Here is a 23,495-nt window from a genome sequence, read left to right as displayed (position 1 = left end):
CTATGAGGAGCCTTCAAGTTCAGGAGGATTCTTGCAAGTCTCTAGAGGATTCTTGATAAAGGCAGGACAGTGTGATCATATTTTACCTGGGAGATAACAGGTTTAATAAAATGGGTCAAATATTGACTGTGATCAAAGTTCAAGGGTAAAAATTCTCACTAACTTGATTAAGCAGGTTTCATAGTAAAGCCAGGCAAAACTGGACACAGAAATCCACAGTCAAGACATAGTTAAGAAAAGCATTTCAGGAAGCCTGACTAAAGTATTGTCAAGTGGTCCTGGTCATCTTCAGAGTCAGAGTTCTTATCTTCGCTGCCATAATTCTCTGAAAGTCACAGGTTTCCCCAAAACAACATGAAATCCTTCTGGTCATTCCCCTTCTTCCGGGCATCTCTCAGTTTGGAGTATCTCCTGGCTCTGAAGAAGGTGGAGCCATGGGGTGACATCTGTGAAGTGAGTGTCCTATTGTTTCTCCTTCCCACGTGTCTGTCCCAGATGCTGGTGCAGGAGTCGGGCCCAGGACTATTGAAGACTCCCTCTTCACCAGCCCTGTCTCTGGTTCTGCATCACACACAGTGCTGACTGTTGGGGCAGGATCCACCATTCCCCAAGGAGAGGTCTGTGGAGTATAAGGCGCTTTGTTTCTGGGATTAGTGCTGTGTACATCCTGTCTTTCCCAAAATGCCTCTCCATCTCCAGAGACACATCAGAGAACCAGCTTTCCGTGCAGATCACCTCCGTGATATCTGAGGACATAGGCATGTGTTACTGAGCTGCACACAGTGAGGGGAAGCCCATGTGAGCCCAGACAGACACCTCCCTCCTAGTGAACCGAGTGTGCCCACCGCAGAGTGGACACAGAACCAGCTTGGAGGTGCTCCATATCCTCAGAAAATATTGCGGATCACCAGGAAAACCAGGGAACTAATTTCTGAGAAGGATCAGCAGAAGATATAAAGATCTCTTTCAGAAGCTGTGGATTCTCCACTGGAGAGCTGCCACCCCTGGGAGCGTCATCCACCATCATTCCAGGGAAATTTCTTGTATTTGAATTTGACACTTTCCCTCCTGGATTCAGGCATGTCTGTTTTTCCCCAACTATCAGAGTGCCAGCTGCACAGAAATACTTGTTCATACCATCTTGCTTTTATCTTATTTTTAAAATGTGCTTATTTTTGGCCATGCTGGGTCTTCGTTGCTGTGCATGGCTTTCTCTAGCTATGGGAGCAGGAGCTTCTCATTGCAATGGCTTCTATTGTTGAGGAGCAGAGGCTGTACGGTGCATGGTCTCTGTAGTTGTGGCACAGGGGCTTAGCTGCTCTGTGGCTTGTGAAATCTTCCCAGGCCAGGGATCGAACCCATGTACCCTGCATTGGTAGGCACTGGACCACCAAGGAAGCATGACATCTTGTTTATAAATTTAGGTTACCACATAAGTTTTTAGTTGGCTAGTATCTAATAAGACAGCTTCCCTGGTGGCTCAGTGGTAAAGAATCCGTCTGCTAATGCAGGAGATGTAGGTTCGATCCCTAGGCCTGGAAGATCCCCTGGAGAAGGAAATGGCAACCCACTAAACTCTTCTTGCATGGGAAATCCCATGGACAGAGGCATCTAGCAGTCGCAAAGAGTTGGAAGCAACTTAGCAAATGAACAACAACAACATTTAATAAGAGAAGTTTATAAACTTGTATATAAACTATACAACTTATAAACGTGTTATGGCATAAATGGGTTTTCTTTTGAACTTCAGACCTACTCTCAGAAAGATATGCACACCCTATTAATCTGAAGAGTCCAATCAGACCCACTCTCAGAAAGATCTGCACACCCTATTAATCTGAAGAGTCCAATCTAATCCTGTTTCTAGGAACACCTGTCCCTTGAATTGCTGTTGTTGTTCAGTCAACCAGTTCAAATATTAATTTATTATAATAGCTCTGAATTATCCATGAAAATAAAGCAATGGGATCTACACATCTAGTATAGCAACGGTTCTTATTCTCAGAAAGTTGGGCCCATCCTTTGATCACGATCAACTTCACTAACGAAGTGCTCTCCCATCCCAGACCTTTACCACGTGGGTTCGAGAGAAGTGCACTGTGCACACAACCAGGAAAGATCACCGGGAGACTGACCTCGGCTTCTCTCCACTTATGAAGACAGGGCTCACCCACATGCAAATTCATCTTCAAGCTCCAGGGTAAAATCCACCCCTCGTCTGTGGAAGCTCACAGCTCTCTCCTCACACAGGGCTGAGGTCGCAGGGAAGGCAGAGCTGTGCGCTAGAAGAAGATGAGGCTGGGGGTTCTTCTCCTCTGCCTGCTGACAGCCCTACAAGCAGAGGGTCTCAGGTGTCAGACAGAGGTCTGTGGGGATGGTTGTGACTGCAGGTGACTTATAGGGACTGATTCTCCTTGTCCCCAGGGGTCCTGTCCCAGGTGCAGCTTCAGGAGTCGGGACCCAGCCTGGTGAAGCCGTCACAGACCCTCTCCCTCACCTGCGCCGACTCTGGTTACTCCATCACCAGTGGTTATGGTTGGAACTGGATCCGCCAGGCCCCAGGGAAGGGGCTAGTGTGGATGGGTTGCATAAACTATGATGGTAACACTTACTACAGCCCCTCCATCAAGAGCCGCACCTCCATCTCCAGGGACACGTCCAAGAACCAGTTCTCCCTGCAACTGAGCTCTGTGACCACCGAGGACACGGCCGTGTATTACTGTGCAAGAGACACAGTGAGTGGAAGTCAGTGTGAGCCCAGACCAAAACCTCCTGCAGGGGGACAGGAGGGGCTGTAGGGGAGCTCAGGGTCCACCAGGGGGCGCTCAGGACCACGAGCACAGGGTCGCCCAAGGAGCAGGCACTGAGGAAGAGCCAACAATCTAGGAGTGTTTCTTGTTCCTTCACAGCAAAATTCTGCACAGAAAGTCCTGTGTTTTCTTTGTTTGTCACCCCCTGGCTTCTCTCAGTTCACAGTGGGCAATGTAGAATAAGAATTAAATTCAATCATTTAATGTAATTGTGACATGCATATAAAATTTTATTCACAATTTTGAACTATGCAATCCACTATCCCTTAATATACTCACACTCTTCTGTTACTGCCACCATATTCAGCTGTAAAGTCCTTTCTTCTTGAAAAGGAACTTCCTATTGTCCATGTGGTCACTTCCAGCTTCTCCCTCCCCAACGACTCAGGAACCCATCCGTCTTCTTTCTCTCTCTGCATATTTGCTTCTTTGGGATATTTCATGTAATTAGAAAGATATGCTCTGTGTCCTTTTGTTCTGCCTCTTTCAATTAACATAACTTTTAAGGTTATCCTTGCTATAGTATGTGTCAGTTCTCTGTTCCCTTTATGAACATATCACATTGCTTATCCATTCATCAGTAGAACTACTTTAGTGTCTGTCATCTATTTGGCTACTGTGAATAGGACTACTCTGGGCAATTGTAAATTTTTGTTTGAACATCTCTTTTTAATGATCTTGCACATCTTCTTTGCAGCAGAATTTTGAAACAGAGTGATTCTGTTTTTACTTTTTGAGTAACTGAAAAACTCTTTTCCACAGAGCCTGAACTATTTTTTATTCCACCAGCAGTCTAGACAATTTCCAATTTCTTCAAAACCATGACAACACTTGTTAATTTTCCTAAAAAAAAAAAAAAAAAAAAAATCATCCTGTCCCGCGCTTCTGACCTGAGTGTCTCCTTCAACATTTTAATGGCCACATGTGATAAACCCACAGCAAACATAATTTTCAATGATGAGAAACTGAAAACATTTCCTTTAAGATCAGAAACAGGATAACCATGTCCTCACCGGCCACTATTATTCAACATAGCTTTGGAAGTATCAGTTCTGTTCAGTTCAGTTCAGTCGTTCAGTCATGTCCGACTCTTTGCAACCCCATGAACTGAGGCACACCAGGCCTCCCTGTCCATCACCAACTCCCGGAGTCCACCCAAACTCATGTCCATTGAGTCAGTGATGCCATCCAACCATCTCATCCTCTGTCGTACCCTTCTCCTCCTGCCCTCAATCTTTCCCAGCATAAGGATCTTTTCAAATGAGTCAGCTCTTTGAATCAGGTGGCCAAAGTACAGGAGTTTCAGCTTCAACATCAGTCCTTCCAGTGAACACCCAAGACTGATCTCCTTTAGGATGGACTTTTTGGATCTCCTTGCAGTTCAAGGGACTCTCAAGAGTCTTCTCCAACAACACAGTTCAAAAGCATCAATTCTTCTGCACTCAGCTTTCTTTATAGTCCAACTCTCACATCCATACATGACTACTGGAAAAACCATAGCCTTGACTAGAGAGACCTTTAGTTGACAAAGTAATATTTCTGCTTTTTAATATGCTCTAGGTTGGTCACAACTTTCCTTCCAAGGAGTAAGCATCTTTTAATTTCATGGCTGCAGTCACCATCTGCAGTGATTTCAGAGCCCAGAAAATCAGCAATGACAATTGAAAGAGTTAGATCTTGAGTAGGTTGATAAGAAGTCCCCAAAAAGGAGAAAGTGGTCTGAGGCTCATGAGGCGGAGAAAAGGACAAATGTTTGTTTTTTTTTTCTCTTTAATCCCAGAACTAATGATTACACAACAACAACAAAGCTCATCTGGCAAAGGATATGTTTTTCCTCAAGCTCTGTACCAGTGATTATATAACAACAATGTATCTTGCTCAGGGACAAGCTTCTCCTTCTTAAGACCCTTCTGACTAATCGCGTCATCTTAAAGTGTATGTGGTGGGAGTTAGTCTGGTTCTATTGCTAGTTTTATTACACACCAGGAGAGAGGAGCAGTGACCCCACAAGAGGCTGACCCAGACTTGCCTGTGAGAGTCCAAGAGTCTCTGGCAGAGGCGTGGGTCTGTGGTGGCCTGCTGCAAGGTCTGGGGCACTGAGTGCAGCCGTGCCCACACAGGGCCCTTTGGAGGAGGCCACCATCATCTTCATCACCTCCACCATAGTTTGGTCTCAGGCCAACAACAGAGAGGGAACACAGCTCCACCCATCAACAGAAAATTGGATTAAAGATTTATTGAGCATGGCCCCACCCATCAGAACAATACCAAGTTTCCCCCACATCCAGTCTCTCCATAAACCTCTTACCCTTATCCTTCAGAGGGCAGACAGAACAAAACCACAGTCACAGAAAACTAGTCAAACTGATCGCATGGACCACAGCCTAGCTAACTCAATGAAACTATGAGTCAAGCCCTGTAGGGCCGCCGAAGACCAACGGGACGTGGTGGAGAGCACTGAGAAAACGTGGCCCGCTGGAGAAGGGAGTGGCAAATGCCGTCAGCATTCTTGCCTTGAAAACCGCATGCACAGTATGAGAAGGAGACGCATATGACACCGACGGATGGACTCCTCAGGGCGCTAGGTGCCCAGTATGCTACTGGAGAAGAGTAGAGGAATAACTCCAGAAAGAATGAAGAGATGGAGCCAAAGCAAAAACAATGACCAGTTTTGGATGTGACTGGTAAAGGAAGTAAAGTCCGATGCTGCAAAGAACAATATTGAATAGAAACCTGGAATGTTAGGTCCATGAATCAAGGTATATTAGAAGTGGCCAAACAGGAGTTGACAAGAGTGATCATCAACATTTTTAGAATCAGTGAACTAAAATGGACTGGAAGTGGCAAATTTAACTCAGATGACCATGATATCTACTACTGTCGGCAAGTATCCCTTAGAAGAAATGGAGTAGCCCTCATAGTCAACAAAAGAGTCCAAAATGCAGTACTTGGCTGCAATCTCAAAAATGACAGCATGATCTGAGTTCATTTCCAAGGTAAACCATTCTATATCACAACAATCCAAGTCTATGCCCTAACCAGTAATGCTGAAGAAGCCAAAGTTGAATGGTTCTATGAAGATTTACAAGACCTATTAGAACTAACACTCAAAAAATATGTCCTTTTCATCTTAGGGGACTGGAATGCAAAAGTAGAAGTCAAGAGATACCTGGAATAACAGGAAAATTTGACCTTGAAGTACAAAACGAAGTAGAGCAAAGGCTTACAGAGTTTGGCCAACAGAACACAGTGGTCATAGCAAACACCCTCTTCCAACAACACAAGAGAAGACTCTACACATGAAGATCACCAGATGGTCAATACCGAAATCAGATTGTTTATATTCTTTGTAGCCAAAGATGGAGAAGCTCTATATACTCCCCCAAAACAAGACTGGGAGCTTAGTGTGGCTCAGATCATGAACACCTTACTGCAAAATTCAGACTTAAATTGAAGAAAGTAGGGAAAACCACTAGACCACTCAAGTATGACCTAAATCAAATCCCTTACAATTATACAGTGGAAGTGGCAAATAGATTCAAGGAATTCTATGACAGACAAATTGTCTGAAGAACTATGGACAGAGTTTCATGACACTGTAGAGGAGGCAGTGATCAAGACCATCCCCAAGAAGAAGAAATGCAAAATGGTTGTCTGAGGAGGCCTTATAAATAGCTGAGAAAAGAAGAGAAGCTAAAGGCAAAGGAGAAAAGGGAAGAAATAGGCATCTGAATTCAGAGTTCCAAAGAATATCAAGGAGAGATAAGAAAGCTTTCCTCAGTGATTAATGAAAAGAAGTAGAGGAAAGCAATAGAATGGGAAAGACTAGAGATCTCTTAAAAAAAAAATTAGAGATACCAAGGGAACATTTCATACAAAGTGAGCACAATAAAAGACAGAAATGGTATGGACCTAACAGAAGCAAAAGATATTAAGACGAGGTGGGAAGGACACAGAAGAACTATACAAAAAGATCTCAATGATGCAGGTAACCATGACGGTGTGATCACTCACCTGGAGCCATACATCCTGAAATGCGAAGTCATGTGGGCCTTAGGAAGCATCACTATGAACAAAGATAGTGGAGGTGATGGGATTCCAGTTGAGCTGCTTCAAATCCTAAAAGATGGTGCTCTTAAAGTGCAGCACTAAGTATGCCAGCAAATTTGGAAAACTCAGCAGTGGTCACAAGACTGGAAAAGGTCAGTTTTCATTCCGATCCCGAAGAAAGGCAATGCCAAAGAATGCTGAAACTACTGCACAACTGCACTCATCTCACACACAAGCAAAGTAATGCTCAAAGTGCTCCAAGCCAGGCTTCAACAGCACATGATCTGTGAACTTCCAGATGTTCAAGCTTGATTTAAAAAGGCAAAGGAGCCAGATATTAAATTGCCAACATTCACTGGATCTTAGGAAAAGCAAGAGAGTTCCAGAAAAACATCTACATCTGCTTTATTGACTATGTGGAAGCCTTTGACAGTGTGGATAACAACAAACTGTGGAAAATTCTGAAAGAAATGGGAATACCAGACCACCTCACTTGCCTCCTGAGAAATTTGTATGCAGGTCAAGAAGCAACAGTTAGAACTGGACATGGAAAAACAGACTGGTTCCAAATCAGGAAAGAAGTACATCAAGGCTCCATATATTGTCACCCTGTTTATTTAACTTATAGACAGGGTACATCAAGCAAAATGCCGGGCTGGAGGAAGGCCAAGCTGGAATCAAGATTGCTGAGAGAAATATCAGTAACTCCAGATATGCAGATAACATCATCCTTATGGCAGAAAGTGAAGAAGAACTAAAGAGCCTCTTGAAAGTGAAAGAGGAGAGTGAAAAAGATGGCTTAAAACTTAATATTCCAAAAACTAAGATCGTGGCATCCGGTCCCATCACTTCATGGCCAATAGACGGGAAAACAATGGAAACAGTTACAGACTTTAGTTTCTTGGGCTCCAACATCACTTCAGATGGTGACACTTTCCAGTAGTCACGGATGGATGTGAGAGTTGGACTGTAAAGAAAGGTGAGCGCTGAAGAACTGATGCTTTTGAACTGTGGTATGGGAGAAGACTCTTGAGAACCCCTTGGACTGGAAGGAGATCAAACCTGTCAATCTTAAAGGAAGTTCAGTTCAGTTCAGTTCAGTCGCTCAGTCGTGTCCGACTCTTTGCGACCCCATGAATCGCAGCACGCCAGGCCTCCCTGTCCATCACCAACTCCCGGAGTTTACTCAAACTCATGCCCATCAAGTCGGTGATGCCATCCAGCCATCTCATCCTCTGTTGCCCCCTTCTCCTCCTGCCCCCAATCCCTCCCAGTATCAGGGTCTTTTCCAATGAGTCAACTCTTCGAATAAGGTGGCCAAAGTACTGGAGTTTCAGCTTCAGCATCAGTCCTTCCAATGAACACCAGGACTGATCTCCTTTAGGATGGACTGGTTGGATCTCCTTGCAGTCCAAGGGACTCTCAAGGGTCTTCTCCAACACCACCATTCAAAAGCATCAATTTTTCAGTGCTCAGCTTTCTTCACAGTCCAACTCTCACATCCATACATGACCACTGGAAAAACCACAACCTTGACCAGACAGACCTTTGTTGGCAAAGTAATGTCTCTGCTTTTTAATATGCTCTCTAGGTTGGTCATAACTTTCCTTCCAAGGAGTAAGCACCTTTTAATTTCATGGCTACAGTCACCATCCACAGTGATTTTGGAGCCCCAAAAATTGAAGTCTGACACTGTTTCCACTGTCTCCCCATCTATTTCCCATGAGGTGATGGGACCAGATGCCGTGATCTTAGTTTTCTGAATGTTAAATTTTAAGCCAACTTTTTCACTCTCCTCTTTCACTTTCATCAAGAGACTTTTTAGTTCCTCTTCACTCTCTGCCATAAGGGTGGTGTCATCTGCATATCTGAGGTTATTGATATTTCTCCTGGCAATCTTAATTCCAGTTTGTGCTTCTTCCAGCCCAGCGTTTTTCATGATGTACTCTGCATATAAGTTAAATAAGCAGGGTGACAATATACAGCCTTGACATACTCCTTTTCCTATTTTGAACCCGTCTTCTGTTCCATGTCCAGTTCTAACTGTTGCTTCCTGACCTGCATACAGGTTTCTCAAGAGGCAGGTCAGGTGGTCTGGTATTCCCATCTCTTTCAGAATTTTCCATAGTTTATTGTGATCCACACAGTCGAAGGCTTTGGCATAGTCAATAAAGCAGAAATAGATGTTTTTCTGGAACTCTCTTGCTTTTTTGATGATCCAGCAGATATTGGCAATTTGATCGCTGGTTCCTCAGCCTTTTCTAAAACCAGCTTGAGCATCTGGAAGTTTTCGGTTCACATATTGCTGAAGCTTGGCTTTGAGAAATTTGAGCATTACTTTACTAGCGTGTGAGATGAGTGCAATTGTGCGGTAGTTTGAGCATTCTTTGGGATTGCCTTTCTTAGGGATTGGAATGAAAACTGACCTTTTCCAGTCCTGTGACCACTGCAGAGTTTTCCAAATTTGCTGGCATATTGAGTGCAGCACTTTAACAGTCATCTTTCAGGATTTGAAATAGCTCAACTGGAATTCCATCACCTCCACTAGCTTTGATTGTAGTGATGCTTTCTAAGGCCCACTTGACTTCACATTCCAGGATATCTGGCTCTAGGTGAGTGATCACACCATCATGATTATCTAGGTCATGAAGATCTTTTTTGTACAGTTCTTCTGTGTATTCTTGCCACCTCTTCTTAATATCTTCTGCTTCTGTTAGATCCATACCATTTCGGTCCTTTATCAAACCCATCTTTGCCTGAAATGTTCCCTTGATATCTCTAATTTTCTTGAAGAGATCTCTAGTCTTTCCCATTCTGTTGTTTTCCTCTATTTCTTTGCACTGATCGCTGAGGAAGGCTTTCTGATCTCTCCTGGCTATTCTTTGGAACTCTGCATTCAAATGGGAATATCTTTCCTTTTCTCCTTTGCTTTTCACTTCTCTTCTTTTCACAGCTGTTTGTAAGTCCTCCTCAGACAACCAGTTGGCCTTTTTGCATTTCTTTTCCATGGGGATGGTCTTGATGCCTGTCTCCTGTACAATGTCACGAACCTCTGTCCATAGTTCATCAGGCTCTCTGTCTATCAGATCTAGTCCCTTAAGTCTATTCCTCACTTCCACTGTATAATCATAAGGGATTTGATTTAGGTCATACCTGAATGGTCTAGTGGTTTTCCCTACTTTCTTCAGTTTAAGTCTGAATTTGGCAATAAGGAGTTCATGATCTGAACCACAGTCAGCTCCTGGTCTTGTTTTTGCTGAGTGTATAGAGCTTCTCCATCTTTGGCTGCAAAGAATATAATCAATCTGATTTCGGTGTTGACCCATCTGGTGATGTCCATGTGTAGGGTCTTCTCTTGCGTTGTTGGAAGAGTGTGTTTGCTATGACCAGTGCGTTCTCTTGGCAAAACTCTATTAACATTTGCCCTGCTTCATTCCATACTCCAAGACCAAATTTTCCTGTTACTCCAGGTGTTTCTTGACTTCCTACTTTTGCATTCCAGTTCCCTATAACGAAAAGGACATTTTTTTGGGGTGTTAGTTCTAAAAGGTCCTGTGGGTCTTCATAGAACCATTTAACTTCAGCTTCTTCAGCATTACGGGTTGGGGCATAGGCTTGGATTACCATGATATTGAGTAGTTTGCCTTTGAAACAAACAGTGATCATTCTGTAGTTTTTGAGATTGCATTCAAGTACTGCATTTCAGACTCTCTTGTTGACCATGATGGCTACTCCATTTCTTCTAAGGGATTCCTGCCCACAGTAGTAGATATAATGGTCATCTGAATTAAATTCACCCATTCCGGTCCATTTTAGTTCGCTGATTCCTAGAATGTCAACATTCACTCTTGCCATCTCCTGTTTGACCACTTCCAATTTGCCTTGAGTCATGGACTTAACATTCCAGGTTCCTATGCGATATTGCTCTTTACAGCATCAGACCTTGCTTCTATCACCAGTCACATCCACAACTGGGCATTGTTTTTGCGTTGGCTCCATCTCTTCATTCTTTCTGGAGTTATTTCTCCTCTGATCTCCAGTAGCATATTGGGCACCTTCTGACCTGGGGAGTTCCTCTTTCAGTATCCTATCATTTTGCCTTCTCATACTGTTCATGGGGTTCTCAAGGCAAGAATACTGAAGTGGTTTGCCATTCTCTTCTCCAGTGGAAATGAGTCCTGACTTTTCATTGGAAGGGTTGACGCTGAAACTGATGGTTGGATGGCATCACCGACTTGAGCAAGGTCCAAGAGTTGGTAATGGACAGGAAAGCCTGATGTGATGCAACCCATAAGATCACATAGAGTTGGACATATCTGAATGACTGAAGTGTACTGAACTGAAATATTTTGAAAATGACTGACCCCTCAAAGCAACCCACAGATTCAATGCAATACCTGTCAGTTTGCCAATGGTATTTTTCACAGAACTAGAACAAAAATTTTAGTCTTTTTTGAAACATGAAAGACCCCAAAGGGGCAGAGAGATCTTGAGAAACAGCCGAAGAATCAAATTCCCTGAATTCAGAGTATAATACAAAGCTACAGTTACCATGGCAGTAGCAAAGATGTCAGTGCTGACAAAGGTCCAGGTCCAGAGCTCCAGGTGTCTCCTTCATAATTCAAGGGGGCCTGGGAGGTCTCCTTCCAGGAATAGGTCTTCAGCCTCAGTAAGTATGTCCACCTCTGTCCAGGATCCCCTGCAGGGCGGCCAGGTCCAGTGTGAGAAGCTGAGATCTGGACAAAAGGGCTCACTGTGCCCTGATGTGTGCTCTCCAGCACATCACCTACAAGTCCAGGCTGCAGGTTAGCTTCACATCTGTAACATGCAGGTAAACCAACATCTACATCACATGCATGGTGTGCATATGTAGAAACAAAATAGTAAAACAGGCACTGAGGGTCAGGGCCCAGGATAGTCCACCCAAAATGTGCCTCAATGGGATGTAGACTGCTATGAACTAAAGTGACTTAAGAAAGGGCCCTTTACCTGCTGTTGGTTCTGCTCTCCTGTTAGTACCGACCTAACTCTGAGTATGCTAGCAATTAGGGCTTCTCACGTGGCTCAATGGGAAGGAATCTGCCTGCCAAGCAAAAATCCTGGGTTCAATCCCTGGGTCCAGAAGAAGGAAATGGCAACCTACTCCAGTACTGTTGCTTGGAAAATTCCATTGACAGAGAAGCCTGGTGGGTTATGGTCCACGGGGTTACAAGAGTTTGACACAACTTAGTGACTAAACAACAAAGACAACATGGAGGCAATTGGACCTGGTGACTCCAATGCATGGTTTTCACCAGACCACCAACACAGGTCTTCTGAGCTCAGGTCCGTGGACTGTAGTAATCATGTACCTGGACCTGTTGTGAGAGCTATGGAGGGAGCTCAGACTCTGATCTGACTCAACCTCCAGTGTCTGTGCCCACTAAGCCCACAGCTTCTAAACTCAGACCCACTCCATCTACAAGAGCACTTGTCCTTTGGGGCGTTTTACAGGTGCTGAATTTATCAAGCCATCAATGGAGGTGTAATTGCCCAGTTCACACAGCCATGAAGAGAGATTTCACCTCTTATTCCTTAGCCACACATGCCCATGTGCTCAGCTAATCATGGACAACCTGGAAGAAATTTTTAGAAAGGGATAATCTTCAAAAACTGAACTAGGAAGAAATAGGAAATATGGACAGACCAGTCACAAGTAATGGACTTGAACTTGTGATTAACATCTTCCAACAACAACAACAAAAAGTCCAGAACTAGACAGCTTCATGGGTGACGCTATCAAACATTTAGAGAAGAGCTGATACCTGTCCTTCTCAAACTGTTTTCTAAAGAGAAATTCAGAGTGAGAAATGCTCGCAAAGTCATTCTAGAAGGATCTCATCACCCTGATATCACAGGAGGGCAAAGATATTACAAAATAGAAATTTCTGACTCATATCATTGATGAACAATCATGCAAAAAATCCTCAAGAAAATTCTAGCAAACAGAATCCAGCAACACATTAAAAGGATCAACATTTTGATCAATTGGAATTTATCCCTGGGATGCCAGGATTCTTCAGTATGTGCAAATTAAACACTATGGTACACTATACTAACAATTTAAGGAATAAAAACCATATGGTCATCATAATGGATGCAGAAAAAGCTTTTGACAAAATTCAACACCCACTTATGATAAATGCTCTTGAGAGAGTGGGCACAGAGGGAACCTATCTCAATATAATAAAGGCCATATATGATAAATCCTCAGCAAACATCATTCTTTATGGTGAAACACTGAAAGTGTTTTCTAAGATCAAGAAAAAGACAAAGATGTGCACTCACTACTCTTATTTAACATAATTTTGGAAGTCATAGCCATGGCCATCAGAAGAAAAAGAAATAAAAGGGAAGTCAATTTGAAAAAGGAGAAAAACCATAATTATTTGCTGATAACATGATAATTAAAAAAAAATCATAAAGAAGTTACCAGAAGACAACTTGAAGCTCAATGATAAATTCAGTAAAGTCGTAGGATATAAAATTAATGCTCAGAAATTCCTTGCATTCCTATACACTAATAATGAAAGATCAGAAAGAGAAACTAAGGGAACAATACCATTTACAGTTGTAAAAAGTAATAAAATGCACAGGAATAAACATATCTAAGGAGACAGAAGGCCTGTACTCATAAAACTATAAGATATTGATGAACAAAATGACAGATGGTATTCCAAATTTGGGGAATAAGATGGGGGTACCCACAGGTGTAACTTTCAGCTCTTCCACATATCACTGTAAACTTCTTCCTGTCCTACTGGATTCAGTGGTCTAGGGTACAGGGTTGCAAGTGGAAGTCTTGAAAGAAAGGGCCAACGGTAAACAAGCTAGTTACAGTTAACTATATCTTTAAGCTTTATTGCAGAATTTCTAAGGGTCTGGTGAAATAGACTGTGCTTTCACCTTTTCTGGAAAAATTGAAGGGGTTCAGAAGAGTCATGAGGGACATTATGTGGATATGTCTGGTTTAATTAAGAGTAGAAACAAAACATATTATGTGACACGTTAGAGAGGTAAAACTGGATGCACAATTATCCCTGTTTAAGTGTTTTATAATACGCTCATATCCTCCAGATGTCACCACAGTGAACATACACCTTGCCCTTTTCCACTCACAGGTAATCTTAGGTTTCTTACAGCTCCTGTCTCCCAGTTTTCCTTCTTCTCTCACCTGGACAGGGTGTAGGTCTCTCATATTTTTGGAGTCATGGGATCTAAGCACCAGTCCAAGGCTCTCTGGAGGTGAGCTCAGCCTCTGTGCACTTCCCCGAACAGAGAAGAGACAGAACATCTCAGCACTGTCCTGAGATGGGCTCCACTGCCCTTGATCTCTTGTTGCAAATGGCCAGTTGTCATTCAAACTCAACGCTGGTCATGAATATAGACAACAGAGAACAGAGGAGGGAAAGCATGGCCATGAAGTTCACATTAGTGAGACATAATCCATCCCACACTCAAATTCACAGAGACTCTGGTCTCCAGCAGGGCTCTAACCTGATTTCTGTCTCCATCAGTGACACAGGATGGGGAGGTCTAAATCCTTTGACCAGCTATGTGCCTGTGACCTGCAGTGATGGCTGAGATGAAGATGAAGTTTCTGTGTAAAACTCTTTACAGAAACCTTCAGAAATCCACACCTGATATTGCATTTGTTATATTCAGATATGATTGATGTTTTTACAGAAGTTGAAAGAAGTTAATTATTGTTATTGTTCAATCACTAAGTCATGTCTAACTCTCTGCAACCACATGGACTGCAGCACATTGGGCTTCCCTGTCCTTCACCATCTTCTAGAATTTGCTCAAACTCAGGTCCATTGAGTCAGTGATGCCACCCAGTCATCTCATCCTCTCTCATCTTATTCTCCTCCAGTCTTATCTTTCCCAGCATCAGAATCTTTCCCAGTGAGGCAGGAAACTTGCACAAGCCTCTTATCTTCATCCATCAGAGGGCAGACAGAAGCAGCAAGAACTGCAGTCCCATGTCCTCCAGAATGAAAATCATAATCACAGAACACTAATGAAAATGATCACATGGAACACAGCCATGAGAACTCAATGAAACTACATGTTCAGTCTCTCAGTCGTGTCTGACTCTTTGGGACCCCACGAACTGTCGCCAGCCAGGCTCTTCTGTCCAAGGAATTTTCCAGGCAAGAATACTGGAGTGGGTTGCCATTTATCATTCAAGGGGATCTTCCTGGCCCAGGGTTCAAACCTGAGTCTCCTGTGTCTTCTACATTGGCAGGCAGACTCTTTGCCACTGCACCACCTGGAAGGTTTATTAAAAACACACAAAACGAAGTGACATTGATGGAGAGATAGATATGGATCAGTGAAACAGAAGCTATGTGATGTAGGATAAGCCTAGTTGTAACTTGATAAGACACAGAAAGTACAGAATGCAACACACACACACACATGTATTTGAACACACATTTTAAAATAACATACATTTAAGGATTCATTAAATGTATGTCAAAGCCTTTGACGGTGTGGATCACAACAAACTCTGGAAAATTCTTAAAGAGATGGGAATACCAGATCACTTTACCTATCTCCTGAGAAACCTGTATGCAGATCAGGAAGCAATAGTTAGAATCTTACATGGATCAATGGACTGGTTCAAATTTTGGAAAGGAGTACATCAAGGCTGTATATTGTTACCCTGCTTAATTCATTTATATGAAGTGTATATCAAGGGAAATGCCAGGCTGGATGAAGCATAAGCTAGAATCAAGATTGCCAGGAGAAATATCAATAACCTCAGGTATGCAGATGATACCACCCTTATGGCAGAAAGCAAAGAGGAAGTAAAGAGTCTGTTAATGAAGTTTGAAAGAGGAGAGTGAAAAAACTGGCTTAAAACTCAACATTAAGAAATCTAAGATCATGACATCCAGTTCCATCACTTCATGGCAAATAAATGGGGAAACAGTGGCATCAGTGACAGAATTTATTTTCTTGGGCTCCAAAATCACTGCAGATGGTGACTGCAGCCATGAAATTAAAAGGGGCTTGCTCCTTGGAAGAAAAGCTATGACAGAACTAGACAACGTATTAAAGAACAGAGATATTACTTGGCTGACAATGGCAGGTATAGTCAAAGCTATGGTTTTTCCAGTAGCCATTTATGGATGTGAGAGTTGGACCATAAAGAAGGAAGTTGTACTGGAGAAGACCCCTGAGAGTCCCTTGGACTGCAAGGAGATCAAACCAGTCAATCCTAAAGAAATCAACCCTGAACATTCAGGACTGATGCTGAAGCTGAAGCTCCAATATTGTGGCCTCCTGATGTGAAGAGGTGACTCACTGGAAAAGACCCTGATGCTGGGAAATATTGAAGGCAGGTGGAGAAGGGGATGACAGAGGATGAGATGGTTGGATGGGATCACTGACTCAAAGAATATGATTTTGAGAAAGCTCCAGGAGATAGTGAAGGACAGGCAAACTTGGCTTGCTGCAGTCTATGGGTTGCAAAAATTTGGACATGACAGCAACTGAACAAAAACAATAGATACATTTACTCTATTTATTTCAATTTTAAAATGTCTCTGGAGAGAATTAAAATTATTTAAAACAACTACTTGAATGATTCAAGATTTAAAATTCAGTAACCTACTCTTCTTGTGTTACTGTTGTTCACACATCTTGTGTAATTTATTCTAATGATCCAAAAGTTGGCACCATCCCATGACCTGATCCCAGTGTTCCACAGAGATCAAGTGTTCTAGCTGGGAGTGACAGGCTGAGAGAGTTCAAATGCCCAGTTGGATGAGTGGGACCTAATTCAGCCTTTCTTCTCTTATAAGGACAGGGCTCCCTCACATGCAAAATTTCCTCCCTTCTCTAGACTAAATTCCACCCCTCGGCTGTGGGAGCTCACAGCTCCCTGCTCACACAGGGCTGAGGCCTCAGAGAAGGCAGAGCTGTGGTCTAGAAGACGAGGCTGTGGAGCCTTCTCCTCTGCCTGGTGGCAGCTCCCCAAGGCGAGGGTCTCAGGTGCAGACACTGGTCTGTGGGGATGGTTGTGGCTGCAGGTGACTGACAGGGTCTGATTCTCGTTGTCTACAGGTGTCCTGTCCCAGGTGAAACTGGAGATGTGGGACTCTGAAATGGTGACTCCATGGCAGACCCTCACCCTCACCTGTGCTGTCTACGGATTATCCATCTCAACCAGTGGTTATGCTTGGAACTGGATCTGCCAGCCTCCAGGGAAGGGGCTAGAGTCGATGGGGAACATATGGTATGATGGTAGCATGGAATACAGCCCAGCCCTCAAGAGCCGCACCTCCATCTCCAGAGACATGTCCAAGAGCCCGTCTTCCCTGCAGCTGAGCTCCATGACCACCGAGGACACGGGGTTTATTACTGTGCAAGAGACACATTGAGGGCATCAGTGTCCGCCCAGACACAGACCTCCTGCAGGGGGACAGGAGGGGCTGCAGGGGGCACTCAGGGCTTGCCTACTTAGAAGCCTAGACCAGCGACAAGTGCAGAGGGACTGGGCAGGTGTTTCCCTTGGAGTCAAGGATTTCCTTCCTCTCCCATCTTCCAGCTGTCCTCAGGGATGTTTCCTGCTGTGATCTTTCTGCTCTGATGTACACACACTCTCTTCAGGCGTGGAAGTAAGAACATTCTCTGTTTGCAGATGGGACTTCTTCATTTGACCCCCACAAACCTGTTTTCACTGTAAGAAACAGCCTTTGGACCTCAGACACAGACATGCTATACCCTAATGGCCCCTCCCTCCATCCGGCACAGGGGAATGGCCACACAGGTTTATGATCAGCCCCCAGGGTCTCTGTCCTCCTTACGACATGATGTCCTCTTGGTCCTCATACACTCTCGTGAACACTGGTGTCCAGGGATTGCCTTTCTGTGTTAGTCCCTCAGTCTCCTGAGTAAGGAGGGAGTCCACCTGAGGACTGAACCCCGTTTCCACAAGAGGCAGAAAGGAGCACATGCCCAGACATGGAGAGCGTCCCAGTCCTGCTGGCCACATCTGGGTGGTTTCTGAAAGCGGCCCTGGGCTGTGAGCTAAGATGTGTCTCTCAAGCCTCCATGGGAGAGTCCATGTGATTAACAGGAGCCCGGTGACAGAGTCCTGACCCTGCCCACCCTCTGCTGTTACCCTAGATTTCCTAAGATGCCCCCATAAATTCTATCTGTTGTCTATAGAAACTGAGGTTGTTTTCTAATCACCATTTCAAAATACATTGTTCTGAGTGTATGGGGACACAAATAATTAGTGTGAGTATTCTGTAATTTGCTGATCTTTATAGCTTCTTATATGGAGGCTTTGAATTTCCTTTTAAAGATCATATTGTTTGCAAAGAATGGAATTTTGTTTATTCCTCTCTGGCTTGGATGCCTTTTATGTCTATAACATACGTAAATTGCACTGCCCAAGACTTCTAATACCCTTTTGAGTAGCATGATAGTCTCTTCAACAAATGGTGTAGAGGAAAGTGGATTGAAAGTGAAGGAAAGTTTGGTCGCTCAGTATTGTCTGACTATTTGTGATCCCATGGATTGTAGACTACCAGGCTCCTCCATCCATGGGATTTTCCAGGCAAGAGTACTGGAGTGGGTTGCCATTTCCTTCTCCAGAGGATCTTTCCGACCCAGGGAGGAAACCCAGGTCTCCCACATTGTAGGCAGACACTTTACCGTCTGAGCCACAAGGGAAATAACTACATCCAAGCCTTAAAAAAGCATTGTACAAAAAAGTCAGCTCAAATATGATTAAAGACATAAAAGTAACACCCAGATCTATGAAACTATTAGAGAAACACAGGGGAAGTTTCATCCTGTTTGTTCTTATGATGATTTTTATGAAGTTGAGGAGAAAAGTATAGGCCACAAAAGGAGAAATAAAGAAGTGAGACTAAAAATCTTCTATAATGAAAACAAATGCAAAAGATAGAGTAAAAGTAGAAACTGTGTAATTTTTCCAAACCACCAAAGCACTAGATTTTTCCAAACCATTTTTCTAATAAAGAATTAATATCATAAAGGTATAAGGAACTCATAGCTTATCATAATGTAATAATAATAGTGAGTAGCACTAGTAGTAATTTCAATAATTAACCGGTTAAAAATAATTTGGGGTAAGAATTTGAATAGACACGTTCTTAAAGAAGATCTGGTAGCTTAGCTGCTAAAGAATCCACCTGCAATGCAGGTGAACCCAGTTCAATTCCTGGGTCAGGAAGATCCCCTGGAGAAGGCATAGTCTGTGCACTCCAGTATTCTTAGGCTTCCCTGGTGACTTAGACAGCAAAGATTGACCTAGGGTCAATCCCTGGGTTAGGAAGATCCCCTGGAGGAGAACATGGCAACCACTGCAGCGTTCTTGCCTGGAGAATCCCCATGGACAGAGGAGCCTGGTGGGCTACAGTCCACGGGGTTGTTAAGAATTGGACACAACTGAGCAACTTTTGCTTAAGACAAATGGTCAAAGGTATACAGGTAAACGATCAATATCAGTAACATTCAGGCAAATGCAAATCAAGACCACAAGGATATCGCTTTAAATCTGTCAGGATGCCATCCTGATAACAGAACCTGATAAACCATCACACACACACGAAAATTACAGACACAAAAATCCTCAACAAAATACTGGCAAACACAATTCAACAGTACTTGAAAAGGGTCAGATATCATGATCAAGTGGGATATATTCCAGGCAGGCAAGGATTTTTCAACATCTGTAAATCAATCTGGGTGATAACGCTGCATCAACAAATTGAAGAAAGAAAAGTAGTATAATCATCTCAGCAGATGCACAAAAAGCTTTTGACAAAATTCAATACCCATTTATGATAAAATCTCCAAGAAAGAAGGCAGAGAGGGAGCTTACCTCAACATAATAAAGGCCATATACAACAAGCCCCAGCAAACATCATTCTAAATGATGACAAAAATGAAAGCATTTCCTGTAAGATCAGGATCAAGACAGGGCAATGCCCACTTTTGCCACTATTGTTCAACAAGAGAAGGATGTCCAGTTTTGCCACTATTATTCAGCACAGTTTTGGAAGTATTGGTATGGCAATTATTAAAGAAAAAGAAATAAAAGGAATCAAAATTTTAAAAGAAATAAAACCATCACTGTTTGCAGATGATATGATAATATACATAGAAAATCCTAAAGATGCCACCAAAAACTACTGCAGCTAATTAATGAAATGGTAAAATGGCAGGGTGAAAAGTTAATGCACAGAAATCTCTGGTATTTTCATACACAAACAACAAAATCAGAACAAGAAATTAAGGATGCAATTCCACTTATCATGACCACAAATAGAATGAAATACCTAGGAATAAAATGCCTAAGAAGACAAAAGACCTGTACTCAGAAAGCTATACAACAGTGATGAAAGAAATCAAAGGTGACACAAGTCGATGGAGAGATACACCATTCTTGGCCTGGAAGAATCAACGTTTTAAAAATGACTCTAATACCCACAGTAGTCTAAAAGGTTTAATGTCGTCTGTCTCAAAACCAACAGGTTAGGGGTCATCAGGTTTTCATTATTATTTGTTTCTAGGTATATTTTTATTTCCTTTCTGAGTTCTTAAGAGCAGTCTTGGTTATATTGTCTTTCAGTCACTCAGTTGTATCTGACTCTTTGCAGCTCCATGCACTGTACCTCGACAGACTTCCCTGTCCTTCACCATCTCCAGGAGCTTGCTCAAGCTCATGTACATTGAGCCATAGATGACAGTCAATCATTGTGTCCTCTGTTGTCCCTTTCTCCTCCTGCCTCCTATCTTTCCCAGCATCAAGGTCTTCTCTAATGAGTCAGTCTTCACATCAGGAGACCAAAATATTGGAGTTTCAGCTCAACATCAGTCTATCTAATGAATATTTAGGGTTGATTTCCTTTAGGATTTACTGGTTGGATCTCCTTGCTGTCCAAGGGACTCTCAGGAGTCTTCTCCAACACCACAGTTCAAAAGCATCAATTCTTTGGTGCTCAGCCTTCTTTATGGTCCAACTCTCACATCCATACGTGACTACTGGAAAAACGATAGCTTTAACCAGACAGACCTTTGTCAGCAAAGTAATGTCTCTGCTTTTCATATGCTGTTTTTAATTGGTCATAGTTTTTCTTTTTTTAGGAGCAAGTATCTTTTAATTTCATGGTTGCAGTCACCACCTGCAGTGATTTTAGAGCCCAAGAAAATAAATTCTGTCACTGCTTCCTTTGTTTCCTAACCTATCTGCCATGAGGGATCACTGGACTCAATGTCGCAAATTTAGGTTTTGAATGTTGAGTTTTTAAGCCAATTTTTTCACTCACCTCTTTCACCTTCATCAAGAGGCTCTTTAGTTCCTTTTCATTTTCTGCCATAGGGGGGAATGTCACCTGCATATCTGAACTTATTGACATTTCTTCTGGTAGTTTTGATTCCAGCTTATGCTTCATCCAGCCTGGCATTTTGCATGATGCATTCTGTGTGAGTTAAAAAGGCAGAGTGGCACCGTCACATACTCTTTTCCCAATTTTGGACCAATCTGTTGTTCCATGTAAAATTCTAACTGTTGCTTCTTGACCTGCATACAGGTTTCGCAGTAGGCAAGTAAACTGTCTGGTATTCCCATCTCTCAAAGAATTTTCCACAGTTTCTTGTGATCCACACTGTCAAAGACTTAACATAGTCAATGAAGCAGAAGTAGATGTTTTCCTGGAATTCCCTTGCTTTTTCTATGATCCAATACATGTTGGCAATTTGATCTCTGGTTCCTCTGTCTTTCCTTAACCCAGCCCATATATCTGAAGTTCTCTGTTCACATACTCTTGAAGACTAGTTTGAAGGATTTTGAGTATTACCTTGTTCACATGTGAAATGAGTACAATTGTGTGATAGTTCAAACATTCTTTGGCATTGCCTTTCTTTGGGATTGGAATGAAAATTTACCTTTCCCAGTCCTGTGGTCACTGCTGAATTTTCCAAATTGGCTGACATATTGAGTTCAGCGCTTTAACAGCATCATCTTTTAGAATTTGAAGTAGTTTAGCTGGAATTGCATCACCTCCACTAGCTTTGTTTGTAGTGATGCTTCCTAAGGCCCACTTGACTTTGCCATCTAGGATATCTGGTTCTAGGTGAGTGATCACACTATCGAGGTTATCCATGTCATTAAGATAATTTTTGCTTAGTTCTTCTGTGTATTCTTGTCACCTCTTCTTAATATCTTCTGCTTCTTTTAGGTCCATACCATTTCTGTCCTTTATTGTGCCCATCATTGATTATTTAGTGGCATATTTTTAGCCTCCCTGTGTTTGTTTATTTTTTTTTTCCTCTGTAACTGATCTAATCTCATATCATTGTGGTAGAAAAAGTTGTTCAATAAAACTTCAGTTTTCTTAAATTCACTGAAGTTTGATTTACCCAAGATGTCGTCTACACTGGACAATGATTTGAGTGCACTTTTTGAGTATTCTTCCGTTTTTAATGGAATGTCCTCTCAGTTCAGGTCAGTTAAGTCATTCAGTCATGTCCAACTCTTTGCAACCCCAGGGACTGCACCACACCAGACTCTCTATCACCAACTCCGGAGATTGCTCAAACTTATGTCCATTGAGCTGGTGATGCCATCCCACCATCCCATCATCTGTCAGGCATCCCATCCCATCCTGACCCCTTCTATTCCTGCCTTCAGTCTTTCCCAGAATAAGGGTCTCCAAAGAATATTAGGTGTTGATTTCCTTTAGGATTGACTGATTTGCTCTCCTTGAAGTCCAAGGGACTCTCGAGAGTCTTCTCCTTTATTTCAGCACTCTCCTTCTAATGCCTTAAACATAACAAGCCCATAGTAGACAGACTGCAATGGGTTTGGGAATGCAGTTTAGAGTCCTTCAGGCTCTTGTGATGGAAAAGTTTACTGGATTATTCAGGAAGGCCCAATGCAGTTACAGGATTCTTAGAAATTGAAGCTTGAGATAGGAATGCCTGTTAGGGTGATGCAGCACAAGACCCCTGAAGATGGAAGAAGGTGTTGAGCCAAGGAATGAGGGCACATCAGAAGCTCAGTCACCTGGACACCAGAGGCCCACCATCCTGTAATCACCCTCAAGAGTCTCCCCCTTGCCATGTATCAGGCAAATCTCAAACCTCTTGGAGGCCTGACCCCCACAAAGGTCACAGACCCAGTTAGGTGAATCCACTCCCAAAAGCAAGATCAGGTGGCAGGAAACAGGATCAGGCACAGAAGCTGTCCTGGTGCAAAATAGCAATAGCAAAACCCTGACTAGAAAGGGTGTTTCATATTCAACAGGTTGTAACCCAGTCAGTGTACAGGTGAGAACTTTGGGTTTAGGGAGAGCTGACCTGCTCCAGACCCACATGTGTGATATCTCAGGGCCAGAGTGGAATGGGTTGCATATACAGGGTGTCAGTCAGAGATGGGGACGCACACCGGTCTCTTCTGGCTCCAGGACAGATAACACCGCTGATGGCAGCACTCACCACCCCCGGAAAACCCACCTAAAGTCCAGACACGCGGTGACAGCCGTCATCCCCAGTCTACATGCTCACAGCCGGGATGCAGGTGCGAGGCCACAGCCTCAGGGCCAC

The 23,495-nt window shown here is 43.0% G+C and overlaps 1 gene segment (V, D, J or C); it reads left to right on the top strand.

Annotated features, from left to right (window-relative positions):
* Positions 1 to 354: 354 nt before the first annotated feature.
* On the top strand, positions 355 to 17,293 carry LOC122706450. The segment is given in 3 exon segments: positions 355 to 453; positions 2,439 to 2,735; positions 16,991 to 17,293. Coding segments are annotated over 3 exon segments (699 nt in total).
* The last annotated feature ends 6,202 nt before the right edge of the window (positions 17,294 to 23,495 follow it).

Source organism: Cervus elaphus, chromosome 13, assembly GCF_910594005.1.
Source record: "Cervus elaphus chromosome 13, mCerEla1.1, whole genome shotgun sequence".
Taxonomy (NCBI): Eukaryota; Metazoa; Chordata; class Mammalia; order Artiodactyla; family Cervidae; genus Cervus; species Cervus elaphus.
Note: the sequence above shows the minus strand (reverse complement) of the source record. Positions and strands in the feature narration are given on the sequence as shown.